Source organism: Castanea sativa, chromosome 6, assembly GCF_040712315.1.
Source record: "Castanea sativa cultivar Marrone di Chiusa Pesio chromosome 6, ASM4071231v1".
NCBI classification, from domain to species: Eukaryota; Viridiplantae; Streptophyta; class Magnoliopsida; order Fagales; family Fagaceae; genus Castanea; species Castanea sativa.
The window spans coordinates 39245420-39260018 of NC_134018.1; the positions used below are offsets into that span (position 1 = coordinate 39245420).

Below are 14599 nucleotides of genomic sequence, written 5' to 3' on the forward strand. Positions count from 1 at the left end.
TAAAGTCATTAGTTTATGAAATATTTTTTAAAAAAAAATTATGAGAAAAAGAATTAAGTATCATAATTTAATTGACAGTTGCCACTTTTTAATCTTTTTTCATGTAAGACTTTTCAAATTCATTTTCTCTTTTTTTTTAAATAAAATTATAAATTATTATCAATGATTGTAATTATAGAATTATAAAAAAAAAAAATTTTTATTAGAAATTATTTTTTAAAATGTCCAGTTAATAGATATCTTTATGAAATTTGTTAATAGATAATTTTTAAAAAGTATTAATATCCCGGAAATATAAAAAATTATTAAAAATTTTGTTTCCTTTTTTTATTTCTCAATAAAAAAATAATTACAAAACCAATACCCTAGCATTTGATAAATTTTTCCACTAAAACAACAAACAAACAAAGAAACTCGTACAGTCATAGTAAGTAAAGTCGGTTAATTAAGAGAGAAATAACCGGTAGAAGACAAATCATAAACACAGATCCCAGAAGCCAGTCTGGGTCAGTACCCGTTACTTGCACACTTTTGAAGTCTTTTGATACAATCAACACTCCCCCACTCGTCTTCTCTTCAAACACTCTTCTTTATTATTATTATTTTTTTTTTCCTTTTCTTTAATTCCCCCACTTTCCCCATCCCCAACTCACTGTAACGGTTACTTTTCATTCCATCTTCCTCCATAAACCCCCACACTTCCTCACACTCCAAACTCCCACATTTCCCTTCTCTCTCTCTCTCTCTCTCTCTCTCTCTCTCTCTCATCACCCAAAAAAAGCAACAATGGAAAAAAGATTTCTTCTTGGTTTGTTTCTCTTCTTGGTCCTCACGCTCCCACTCCTCGCCGCCGGCGCGTCGGTTTCCAGGGCCCAGGCCGGCGTCGTGGGCACGGAGCTGTGGTGCGTGGCGAAGAACAACGCGGAGGACGCGACGTTGCAGACGGCGCTGGACTGGGCCTGTGGGCCCGGCGCCGCCGACTGCAGCCCAATACAGCAAGGTGGGTCCTGCTACGACGCGAGCGACATAGTGGTTACGGCGTCGTACGCGTTCAACGACTATTACTTGAAGCACGGCTTGAGCACCGACAGTTGCTCCTTCGATAACACTGCTGCCCTCACTTCTTTGAACCCCAGTCAGTCCCAAAAACTCTCCTTCTTTTCTTTTTGCCTAATTGGGAATTTGAATGTTTGGAAGGTTATTAGATCTGATTTTTGTAAAACCTTTGTCTTTTTTTTTTTTTTTTTTCTTTTTCTTTGTCCTGTTAACTTTTTCTGTGGATCTGAAAAGGCTCCAACCCTTATTGAGATATGATCATAGGATTTGATGGGTATGGTTTTTTGTTTCTAAAGTTTCAATTTTTCTTTATTTTGCAGGTCATGATAAATGCAAGTTTCCATCCAGGTAATTGTTCAGAATTCAGTTTCATTTATTTGGCTCTAAATGTGTAATTTTAATGTTTGGAATGTAATGTTATGAATGTGTCATACAATTTTTTCTTTTTCTTTTTTTAATTGAGAGTGGTTGCTTTTAGTTCCTGTAGAGTGATGATGTGTCAGTAGCAATCACTTAAAACTTGAAGGATTTCAAGAAATCACTTTAAAGTTAAAACCTCAGTGACTAAAAGAGATCACTTCGATGAAACATGATGTAGTTTCCTAGTTAATGAGCAAATAGCTATCTAGATGAATAAGTTGTCAAGAAGATAATAAAGATATCACAAAGTGGCCACAATTTATTCTTACAAATTTAATTATGTGAATCCCGGTTGATGTGTGAATGTTATACCATGAAATTAATTGCAGAATCACAACAGCTTGAGTAAATTTATTCTCGTTAAACACATTTGTTCATTAGATAGACAATAGCCATATTTTCCAAGTTCCGTTGGAATATTGAGGCGGAAAGTGATCTGGTTTCCTTGATTGTATATGGATTTTTGTGATGCAGTTTGTCAGTGAGCAATGGAAGCTTTTCTGGTTCAAGCTTTTCTGGTTCAACGACAGCAGTAGGAATGGGACCAAGTGAAGATATAAACGGCAGCACTCGGATTGCTCTGCATTGGTTTTGGCCACTAATTACAGGTCATATGTTAGTGGTGCTTTCACGGGTTATTTTAGAACGGTAGAACTTGGTTGTCTCCTTTTCCTTTTCGATTTACCTGTCCGTGAAATCAAAAAGGAAAGGCTTTTTTGGGTGGCGAGATACACACGCTTAATGTAGGATTCAAATTTCAATCCACGGGATATAGTAGAGTAGGTTAGCTTTAATGAATTACTATCTTTTCTTATCTATATATTTAGCTGTTTGAGATTTGGTAATTTGTTAACTAAATCAAGCAGATTCAAATTCTTGTGCCTTCATCCAAGTGTAATTTTTCAAGGCTTGCTTTGTGTGCTCTCTAAGACTGTTAGCTCTTGTCTTTCTAGCAAACTCAGAATTAGAGAGATGTCTGAGACACAGGGCATCCAATTATACACCGAAATCTCATTCTATCATGTTTTGAAGTTGTATAGCAACAACATAATGAGTAAATTGGTCTGGGAAAGAGCATGATTGTGTTTGTGTGACCACAAAAGAATAGCAGGTATATGCATTTTTATTGTGGACATTTCCAAGTTCTTGTGGAGACTTTTGCAGAATATCAGTAGTGTACCACGCCACTTTCGGCAGTAGTGTATACACACCAGGAATCTTTGAGTGAAAACTTGGTTGCATTTGCAACAAACAAATCCAGCTGCAAAAGTGCTGCGTATACGGTATACCACGCCACTTTGGAAAAGAAACAAACAATATGGGCCCTCTCCTTTGCGATGAAGCACCACAATACAATATGGGCACTTTTAATTAAGCGAGATTACCGGAGTTGTTTGCATTTCTTTAATTTAAATAAAATGGTGATATTTGGCTTCAAAAAAAAATTGGTGATAATTAATTTAAGATCTTTATCAGCACAAGAGGAAACAGAGAAAATATTTATTTAATTTTATTTTGACCAATAAAGTCAACTATCGTAAAAATATTGTGATAGTGGGATAATATGCTTAAGATAATCGTGCTTGGGCCCCCCCAGCACAAAATGTGAACTCAAATTTCTCAAACAATCTTCTATTGATCTTGCTGCTCCTTTGTGTGAGACCCACACCCACCTGTGGTCACAGCTGTGTGCAAGGCTGTCCTCTTAAGGCTCTAAAATGGCTGTTTACTAAAAGGTGTTATTCAAGGGGGATTATTAATATTATTCAAATTTGATTTTAGGGCAAATTACAACTTACCCACCAGTGGTTTGATCGAAATTCAAGTTGTCTACTTGTGGTTTAAAATTTGACATTTTACCCACTTGAGGTTAGCTTAGTTAGGGTTTTATAACTCACCTCTATGTAATTTTACTCTACTATTATGTCTCTCTCCTCTAAAAACACTAAAATACAAAACATACAAGAGAAATAAGATAAAAAACTGGTATTGGTCTCTCTCCATTCACACAGATCTTAAACATGAAGAACAAACACCTAGAAAAATCAAACCCAAATCAATATCCACAAAAACAAAATGACAGCAACAAAGTTCTTCGCTATATTCACGTAATGAGGAATTTAGAAAGGGGGTGGGGGAAGGGAAGGGATAACGTCATTCATAAAATCTTGGTGAGAGGGCAATATATTAGTGGCACTACATCAAAGCAGGCAGAAGGGGAATTAACAAGTCATACCAACACAATGTCCCAAACAAAGAAGTCAATACCGTACCGAAGGCTGTACCGGTTTGGCCAACAGTACGATATAATTTGGATACCGATCAATACCGGTGTACCGTTTCGGGTTTACCACTATTTTTTACTATTTTATACAATATACAAAGTTATAATGATTTTTTATTATAAACATTTAGTTATAATGATTATTTTATTGGTATTTTTAATGTTTTATATAATACTTTAGAGTAAATAAAGAGAGTTTTTTTTTTAGAAAAAAAGTAAATAAAGATTACTCCTCAAAAAATTATATAGAAAAGTACTTACTCTAAAACCTAAATCAACAAAAATAAAAATACAAAATTGTCAACTCTTTAAAATCAATTCCCTGTCACGTCACCTAGGGCCCAAGGCCAAGTCTCAGCATTGGCCTTTTAAGTTTAAAGTAAAGGAAATTTAAATAAATAATGAAAAGAACCAACTCATTTCCCACTAAAATCACAGTTTCCAAGCATTTGATATAGTTTTCCAATAAATTTGATAAACTTCTTTTTAGCCCTTTACCTTGTCCTCCCAACCCTTTCTCCATTTTCGTCTCTTCCTCTCCCCCCCCCCCTACTTCTCTGTCTCTGTGTCTTCTGCAGTTCCTCACAAAATCTGTAACAACAAAGTCTCTCTTTTACAGGTTCGGTCTTTCATTTACTCTACCTCATTCACTCTACCTCTTTCTCTCTCCCAAAAGTAGAATTTCCAGTTTTGTAAGTTTAAAAAACTGGAGTGTTCACCGGTTACCTTTTGCATTTTTCTTTCATTGTTCTCTTTCTTTCTGCTGGGCTTTCTTGGCTTACTCAAATTTGCATTTCGTGCTTCGGCTCGGTATCCATTTATCGGCCGAAACAGCCAGATTTCGCAGGTACGACTGGTATGCGGCCGGTACAGCCGGTATTTATTTCAGTACGAAACAGGGGGTGTACCTGTACCGGTGCATTGGCTGGTAGGGTATATACTGGTCGTACCAGCTTGTACGGTACGATATCACCCACACTGGTCCCAAATGACAATTTTGTGAACAAGTCCATAATGCTAACCCAAACTTTAAGCTAATATAACATCCAAACAAAAGAATGAATGCCAACAGAAATGTAGGTGTCATGCTATCACTACGGCAGGGAAATAAATACTCCAAAAAATTATTCAAATTAGTTTTGGTACGTGTGTTTAAACAACAGTTTTCAAGTTTAAAACGTTTTTTTTGGAAACATGTGTGGGTAAAAAAGTGTGTGAAAATACATGTAATGTTGTTTAAAAACTGAAAATTGTTGTTTGAAATCATGTACCAAACACCCCCTCAATAACAGGTACAGATGACATTGAAGAATTCACTTTAGAATGTCTCAATATACATGGGCATCACAGCAACTGAAAACAAGAAAGAGAAAACTCATAAAGAGGAAAGAGATATGAACAGAGAGATGAGATTTGAGAGAGACAAGAACTGAACAAAGAGCAGGAGAGAAGAGAGAAAGAGCATGAAAAACAATTTTTTAAGCTAACAGAGCATGAGAAATAAATTAATGTATAGAAAAGGGGGTAAGTTAATTTTTTTGCCTTTTGTGTTATTTTATTTTCAGTGTGTTACAAAAACATTTTGTGATTATTAAAGTTCTTGAGTCAAATATCTAAATTTTTACAAATGACATCTTTTGATCTTATTTTCTCTTGTTTTTTATTTTTTTATTTGGAGGAGAGGGACATAAAAAGATAGCAAAAATACACATTTACCCCTGTTTTTAACAAAGATGGGTGTGTGGGCCTTTTTTGCAAGTGTTGGGCTGGGCCGCCTGCTGCTACACTAAGCCCAAAGATTTTTGGATCGAGGAGTTGGGACCGGTTCGAGGGCAAACCTTCCTGGTCCGGCTTGTGCGCAAATAATGCCCTTATTAATCAGGTCTTGATCATACGCTTACGGCAGGCTAAATGTTATGTTAACTACAGCAGGCAGTTATGATAAAGACAATAATGGGAATTTAGACAAAATAGTCAGTGGGCCTTGATGAAGAGTGCCCGTTTTACACAATGGTAACAAAAGAATAAGTATTGAATGGAGCACAGCAAGCGTATTGAAGAAATAAATGTCAGTCTGCCGCGTTAAACCATTCTGCAGAGTCTGCGTCAGGAAGGGGAACCACTTCTTCAATGCTACTAATCTCTCTGAGAAGGAAATTAGCTGCTTTGAAGGAGCAGGCCTAAGTGACTTGGGTTGAATGAAGTCCTTTTTTTTTTTTGTTACCAGAGAGCATGGATTAGAGGGAGAGAGGGAGAGAGGGAGATTAACCTATTTGGTGCACGCCAATCATTCTATCCTCTCCGCTCTCTCTTATTTCTTCTCGCTATTCCTTTAATCCTTTCCTTTCTTTGTTTTTGTTTTTTACTGTCTTTTTATTCTTTCTCTCTTTTTCTTCTTGTTTTTCTAGGTCCCCTGTTTTTGCGATTCTAGTGATTATTTCACAGAGGTTTTTCCGTCCCCCTAGTCATGCACAGTAGGACTCCTTATATAGGACCAGCCGTACTTGGCTTTTACCATTTTAGCTCTTAACCGTTTTTGTCTGGCGTGAGTTTCTTTGCCGACCATCATTGATTGGTCAATCACCCAGCCAGCACCACTCCGCCTCACCAGACAGAGAAGTCTTTTTCGTTTTGCTTACAAGCTGTGGCACTCTTACCTGCCACGGTATAAAATACTCTCCTTCCTTCTATCCCTCAAGGCATGCACCTAGTGGTTCCAACTCAGCTTTGCCTCTTTTGGATAGTATGTCATCCCAGCAGGACATTGCCTCCAAAAGAGCTTAAGCAGGAAACATGAAAATAGGTTTTTCCCCCTCCCCACCGCTAGACCATACCCCCTTACCTCTGACCCATGACCTCACCATTTCTTGTATTGGCTGGGTACAGGCTGGTGGTGCCTGGGCCTTACGTGTGCCTTGCCTCCATGCTTATTCAAATTCTGTATGCTGCTTATCTGTCTATCGTGGTCTGAAAGTCAAACTATCCAGTCTGCTGCTCATTTTTTGCTTCTTTTGGCGTGGGTTGTTTCACCTGACTCCTCATTTATGATTTGCACCTTCTATGGGTTGGGCCTAGCCCGATTGTGGGCCGTTCCATGTCTTTATTCCCAGCCCCTGTTACTTACTTCCTGCCACACCATTTTGTTGTGCCTGCCGTGGGATTTGCTTGACCCAAGTCTGCTGGGCCTCTTTAGACTTTTCTGTTCACTCTTTCTCCGAAGGCCCAATAATCTCATTGGGCCCCTTGCCACTCGCGGGCTCCCTTGTCCCACCTACTTTCATTTGGGCATCCTTGGTCCACTTACTTTCTTGAGGCATCCTTGGCCCTTTTTCAATTCTATGTTTCCCATGGACTTTTACTAATTTCTTCGGCTTCCTCGGCCCAAGTACTTCTCACCTTTCCCTTGGGGCTCATGGGTTCTTCATTGCCCATTACTTTCTTTACTTATATTACCTTGGGCCTGCTGTGACAGTCGTGGCCCATTCTCACTTTTTCACATCTATACAGCTCATGGGTTTGTTATTACTTTCCTCCGGGCCTTTTTAGGCCCACTTACTTCCTCAGGGTCCCTTTATTTGTTTTATAGACCCACTGTCTGTCATTCCTGCCACTTAGCTTAATGACATTTCCATACTTTCTTTTGCCCATGACTTTGGGCCTTCCTTCCTGCTGGGCTCTCAAAATTGAGCGTCTACAATGGGTTACAAAACTTTAACTGAGCTAACCTCAGGCGAGTAAAGTGTCAAATTTCAAACAAAAAATAAGCAACTTAAATTTTGACCAACCCACAGGTGGGTAAATTGTAATTTTCCCTTGATTTTATATCATGCATTCACTTGCGAGAGTCGAACTATTACTATTATCTGATGAGAAAAATTGATTTGTTCAGCATTAGAATTAGATCATAATAAATAACACATGTTGCCCCACCTCATAATATTTTCACAACATTCTTGTTTTGAAGTGTGGCTTTTTTTATCTTTTTTTTTTCATTTTATTTTGACATATGATAAGTTGACACCTTATTGATTATGAAAATGTTGTAAAATTTTATTATGTCCAAAAAACCATAATTTTATTGTGAAAAAAAAAAAATACTAACTCAAGTGTCTTTGCTACACCAACAACATGCACACTTGACACCACCAACTTAGCGACGATATTTGTCATCGCTAATGTAAATAAATAAATCTTGCTTTAGTGACACAAATGTCATCCTTCGTAGAACTCTAATTTTATTGTGAAATTAAAAAATTAAATAAAAAACAAACAAACAAACACTAACTTAGGTGTCTTTGCTGCACCAACAACATGCACACTTGACACTATTTGTCATCGCTAATATAAATTTTATTTTAGCAACGCAAATGTCATTCTAAACGTTTCCCCCATTTTCCAAAAGTGCAAAAAAAAAAAATTCCCTCTATAGCATTAGCAACAATTTATTAGCAACAACATTAATGTTTGTCACTTTTATGTACTCATTAGCAACAACCATAAATTACTGTCGCTGATGAGAACTTAATAACGAAGACTTTTTAGTTGTCACAAATAATTTGGATGCAAAACGCCAAATTTCTTGTAGTAAACTGGCCGGTGCTACCATTCCTACCCTAGGCTTCGAAGAACTCCAACTGTTGAAGATGAAGCTCAAGCTGCTTCAGGTAGAGGTTCAGGTTCAACTCAGGTTCAACAATAGACGCACTGTTTGAAGTTATAATTGTTGTGATGCACACCCGTTTCATTAAAGCTATAGGTGATGCGCACCATTTCATTAAAGGCACCAGTGATACACACCATTTTGATTATGTGATTGGTGTCTCTTCTTCATGTGTTAAATGGTGTCATCTTGAGCTATTCAAATGTTCGTTGTTGTGGCGCGAAGAGCAGTTATGGCTGAGCTGGGATCTCCATGAAATTAGGCACATAGTTTGGATCTAATCTATTCTGTTATAGCTGTAATTGTAACTATATATATAGGAGGTGTATCTCTGAGATAATTAAGCTTTTGTATTCTGTAACTTTCTCAATCAAGAAGATATTTTCTCAGTCCAATTCTCTCTCTTTCTCTCTTTCTTCTATTTCTTTACTGTGCTTCTTCTTCATTGAATTCTTTCTGTAAATCTCTTCGTGGTTTTCCATAACTCACAAAATTCTTAATGGTATTAGAGCCATCTGTTATTGAAACAATGGCAGCTTCAAATTCAACAACAATGGCAGCTACAAGTTCAATAATGGCTACATCTTCATCATCTTCGTTTTCTTCAAGCTCTTCTGTGAATGTACTCAATCAACCACTTCTTCTTCTCTCTAATATGGCCAACATTATGACCATCAAGCTGGATAATGCAAACTACATAGTTTGGAGGCATTAAATAACAATGGTGCTAGAAACTTATTCACTGTTTGATTTGATTGAAGAACCTCAATTGATTCCTGATCAATATCTTAAATATCTCTCAAGTTCATATACTACTGTTGTGAATCTTGATTTCTTGGTTTGGAAGTCAAAAGAGAAGCTTTTACTTACCTTCTTGAGCTTTACCCTGCCTCCTTCAATTCTAGCACTCATTGTGGGGTGTTCTTCAGCATTAGAGGTCTGGAAGGTTCTGGAAAATAGGTTCTTCTCCATTTCCAGGTCACATGTTATGAACCTTAAAGGTGAGCTTCATAATATCAAGAAGGGAACTGATTCTGTAGATCTATATCTGCAGTAGATAAAAGTTGTTAAAGATAAATTGTTGGTTGTTGGATTAATTGTGGATGATGAAGAATTGCTTCACATCACTCTCAAAGGACTCCCCAAGGAGTACAATGCTTTTAGGTCAGCTATAAGGACCAGGAGTACTCATAAGAGTTTTGATGATCTTTCTACTGTGCTCAATGCAGAAGAGGAATCTTTGAATGATGGATCTAAGATCAAAGATGCCATTTTGCTATGGCAGCAACAGCCACTCCAAAACCTAATAATCATGGCTTTAATCGATCTTTTAACAAAGGAAGAGGAAGAGGAAGATGTCACTTTAATAACAGAGGTGGCAAAGGTGGTAGAGGCTCTAATGGACCATCTCAATTCTCTCCTTTCAATTAGTTTCAGCAAGCACCATCTAATTCTAATAGAATTAAGTCAAAAAGGCCAATCTGTCAGATTTGTGGAAAGGTTGGTCACTTGGCCCTTGATTGTTACCATAGGATGGACTATGCTTATCAAGGTAAGCATCCACCTACCAAGCTTGCACCTATGGTCACTGCATCCAATGCTTATCTCACTTAAGATTAGCCCTGGCTTGCTGATAGTGCTGCAACAAATCATGTTAAATCCAGTCTTATTCATCTCAGCTTCCCTAAGCCTTATCAAGGTCAAGATCAGATCACTGTTGGCAATGGTCAATACCTTCATATCACTCACCTAGGTAATGCTTCTATTCCCCTTCCTCACTCTACACTTCATCTCAATAATGTGCTTATGCCTTCTATTGCATCAAACCTTGCCTCAGTCCATAAAATCTATCCTGATAATCAATGTTTGTGTTATTTTGATGAAAATATTGTTTCCATTCAAGCCTTAGCCATGGGGAAAATTCTATAACAAGGCAAGAGTGAAGATGATGTTTACCCCATCTATCCTCAAAAGGCTTTTCAGCTCTCTTTGTTTACTAACAATTGTAATAGTGCATTTCATGTTTCTGTTTTCAATAAGACTCTTTGGCATTTGAGATTTGGCCATCCATCTGACCAAGTTCTCAAACATTTGTTTCCTAATGCCAAATTTGATTTGAACAAGTGCACCTTTGTAAATTATGATTGTACACACTGTTTGTATGGAAAAATGCACAATTTACCCTTTCCTAAGTCTTTCTTTATTGCATCATCTCCTTTTTAGCTTATACACTCAGATTTGTGGGGTCTTGCTCCCATTCCCTCTATTAATGGCTTTAAATATTATGTTTTGTTTATTGACCATTTTACTAGATTTACATGGATTTATTTGCTCAAATCTAAATCTGATTTATTTTCTAAGTTTGTTCACTTTAAAGCCATGATTGAAACTTAGTTTTCTGCTAAAATTAAGACCTTTAGATTTGATGGTGGTGGTGAGTACACTTCCACTCTATTCAAAACTTACCTCTCACAACATGGCATTGTTCACTGAATTTCTTGTCCACACACTCCTCAACAAAATGGTTTGGTTGAAAGGAAATACAGACACCTTATTGAAACCACTATCACTCTTTTATCCCAAGCTTCCATGCCTTCCTCCTATTGGTCTTACGCAGTTCTCACTGCTGTGCACTTAATCAATCTTCTCCCTACATCTGTTCTTGCCTTCAGTTCTCCCTGGTCTAAGCTACATTCTTCACATCCTGACCTTTCCCAACTCAAAGTGTTTGGTTGTGCTTGTTATCCATATCTTAGACCTTACACTCCTCATAAACTTGCTCCAAGAACCACAGAATGCATCTTTCTTGGTTATCCTATAGGCACAACAGGCTACTTATGTCTAGACTTAGTCACAAAACACTTATATACTTCCAGGCATGTCATCTTTAATGAATCCAAATTTCCTTTTTCTTCTCTCACCACTCGCTCTTCTCTTGCCTCCTCCTCTTCTTTGTCCTTTGATCCTTCTTGGTTCTCAAATTTGTTGTATCTTCATTCTACCAATCAACCCTCAGTTTTAGGTCCATATGTTGTCACTACTCAACCCTCAGTTTTAGGTCCATCTGCTATCACTACTTCTTCTTCCACCACTATACCTACTGCTACTATGTCTAATCTTCATACTTTGCTTCCACAATCCAATTTTGATACTCCCTCTCCATCTGCCTCTTTACCTTCACTGCCTTCTCAGCCTGTCTCTACATCAGATTTGTTACCTCCCTCAAGTTCATCCTTGTCTATTCCTTCATCACACCCTTTACCTGATTTGTCTTCTGCTTAACCTTTGCCCACCACAGTCTCTACAAATCACCATCCTATGTAGACTAGGTCCAAGAGTGGTATTTCAAAACCTTATCTCAAATTATGTTACAAGGTTGTGTTGGACTGTACCTTTACAAAACCTCCTTCTTATAAGGTTGCTTCTCAGTACCCTAAGTGGTGTGAGGCTATGGATGCTGAGTTCCAAGCATTGCAAAAGCAGCAGACATGGTCTTTAGTTCCTGCACCTCCCAATGTTAATCTAGTTAGGTGTAAATGGGTTTATAAGTTGAAGTTGAATAGTGATGGGTCTATATCAAGGTACAAAGCCAGATTAGTGGCCAAAGGCTTTCATCAACAAGTAGGCATTGACTTTCATGAAACTTTTAGTCTTGTCACCAAGCCTGCTACTATAAGGCTTGTTTTGGCTATTACTGATAGCTGCAATTGGAGTTTGAGGTAGCTTGATGTCTCAAATGCATTTTTACATGGGTATCTTAAGGAGGATGTTTATATGCAACAACCGCCAGGCTATGTGGACTCTCTACATCCTTCATATGTGTGCAAGCTTCATAAATCCTTGTATAGTCTTAAACAGACCCCTAGAGCCTGGTTTGAGAGGTTCACATTCCACCTTCTTCATTTAGGTTTCACTGCTTCTCTGGCTGACAGTTCTCTCTTCATCTTCCAGACCTCAGACACCATTATCTACTTGTTGTTATATGTTGATGACATTATTGTTACAGGCAATAGTGCTTCTCAGGTTGCTCATCTCATCACTACTCTGACTCTCAGTCAGGTGTTTGAACTCAAAGACCTGGGTCCCTTAAGCTATTTCCTAGGGATTCAAATTTCTCACACTAAGAATGGCATCACTCTCACTCAGAGTAAGTATGTTTCTGATGTCTTACATAGGTTCCATATGGAAAATTCCAAGTCTGTGAAGACTCCTTGTTGTTCCTCTTCTCGTTTAGTGCCTCATTCTGGTATTGTCTTGTCTAATCCCACTGTGTATAGAAGTATGGTCGGTGCTCTTCAATACCTTACCTTTACTAGACCTAATCTGGCCTTCAGTGTTCATCAACTTTGTCAATTCATGAGCAAGCCCACCTTAGTTCACTTGGAAGCTGCTAAACGTGTCCTTAGATATCTTAAGGGCACTTTGCATCATGGTATTTCCTTCTTTCCTATCCCCTTGTCCCTCATTGCTTTTTCTGAGCAGATTGGGCAAGGGACCCTACAGACAGGCGCTCTACCACAAGTTTATTGGTTTTTCTTGGTCCTAACCCCATTTCTTGGTCTGCCAAGAAACAACCCACTATCTCTCGCTCCTCCACTGAAGCTAAGTATAGAGCTTTAGTTACCTCTAGTGCTGAGCTTTCTTGGTTACGGATTTTGATCAAGGAGCTTAAGATTTTTCTTCCTTATGTTCTAGTCATATGGTGTGATAATATATCAGCTATTGCTCTTTTTGCCAATCTAGTATTTCATTCCAGGACCAAGAATTTGGAAGTTGATTATCATTTTGTTAAAGAGAAGGTTCTTTGCAGATATCTCAAAATTGGGTTTGTGTCTGGTAAAGATAATATGGCAGATTTCTTCACAAAACCTTTACCTACTCCTCCTTTTCTTTTCTTTCGTTCCAAACTCTTGGTGGATTCTTCCCCTTGTCATTTGAGGGGGGATGTTGAAGATGAAGCTCAAGCTGCTCCAAGTAGAGGTTCAGGTTCAACTCAGGTTCAACAATAAATGCACCGTTTGAAGTTATAACTGTTGTGATGTGCGCCGTTTCATTAAAGCTATAGATGATGCGCACAGTTTTGATTATGTAACTAGTGTTTCTTCTTCATGTGTTAAACGGTGTCGTCTTGAGCTATTCAAATGTTCATTGTTGTGGAGCGAAGAGCAGTTATGGCTGAGCTAGGATCTCCACGAAATTAGGCACATAGTTTAGATCTAATCTATTCTATTATAGCTGTAATTGTAACTATATATATATAGGAGGTGTATCTCTAAGATAATTAAGCTTTTGTATTCTGTAACTTTCTCAATCAAGAAGATATTTTCTCAATCCAATTCTCTCTCTTTGTCTCTTTCTTCTATTTCTTTACTGTGCTTCTTCTTCATTGAATTCTCTTTGAAAATCTCTTCGTGGTTTTCCATAACTCACAAAATTCTTCACAACACAACCTCCTCTACTCTTCAAATCAAAATTTCAGAGGCCTTTGAACCTTTACACCTAAACACACCTCATTTTGATTCTTCCATAGAAACCACAGATGCCCACAAAAAATTCAGTATTTTGATGTTGGGTATGATAAAAAGCATGGGATATAGCTTCAAATTCAATGCCCTCTCCTCGAAAATCGCACATATATGAATAAATTAACTACCTTCCTCTTGAACAGGGTCACCCTTTTTGGTAAGATTCTATTGCAAGTCCTCCAAAAGAAGCTGGCCACTGGCCACTGGACACTAGCCGGATCCCCAAAGGAAAAGCTTTGCTCTGTGAGGGACCCAGCTCCCCAAATCCTGCCATAGATCTCGAGCACTCACCACACCACCATCTATATATTCTCCATTAACAGATAGTAAGCACTACCGTGTAATCTCCAGTTTTGGTTCAAGGACGGAACTAGGATTCAGAGTCAAATGGGGCAAATATAATTTTCTTGAGGGGGAAAATATAATTTTTCTTGGGCTTATTTTCTAAAATCTTAATATATACCTACTATTTAATATTTTTTAAAAATTTGGGGGCCCACAGCCCCTCTCAGCCTGTATGTGATTTCGTCTCCGGTTCCATGCCAAACTAACCTATATGCACTTCTGGACCCACTCAATGGTATTCGTTTGATCAATTTTGCTTCATGGAGGAGGAAAATCTCATCAATCAACCAATCATTCTGTGTATTTGTT

General features: G+C 37.9%; 1 protein-coding gene across 1 annotated transcript; it reads left to right on the plus strand.

Moving 5' to 3' along the window:
• Positions 1-485: 485 nt before the first annotated feature.
• LOC142638617 (PLASMODESMATA CALLOSE-BINDING PROTEIN 5-like) lies at positions 486-2556 on the plus strand. The gene is made up of 3 exons (XM_075812664.1): positions 486-1135; positions 1377-1404; positions 1951-2556. Exons 1-3 carry the CDS (start codon positions 787-789, stop codon positions 2126-2128), a joined length of 555 nt encoding a protein of 184 aa, XP_075668779.1. The 5' UTR covers positions 486-786; the 3' UTR covers positions 2129-2556.
• The last annotated feature ends 12043 nt before the right edge of the window (positions 2557-14599 follow it).

Bases quoted from the DNA above. Each gene is read 5' to 3' on its own strand.
- LOC142638617 (XM_075812664.1), top strand. From the start codon at position 787: ATGGAAAAAAGATTTCTTCTTGGTTTGTTTCTCTTCTTGGTCCTCACG. The intron at 1,136-1,376 runs GTCAGTCCCAAA...TTTATTTTGCAG, and splicing joins CCTCACTTCTTTGAACCCCA to GTCATGATAAATGCAAGTTT. The intron at 1,405-1,950 runs GTAATTGTTCAG...TTTGTGATGCAG, and splicing joins AAATGCAAGTTTCCATCCAG to TTTGTCAGTGAGCAATGGAA.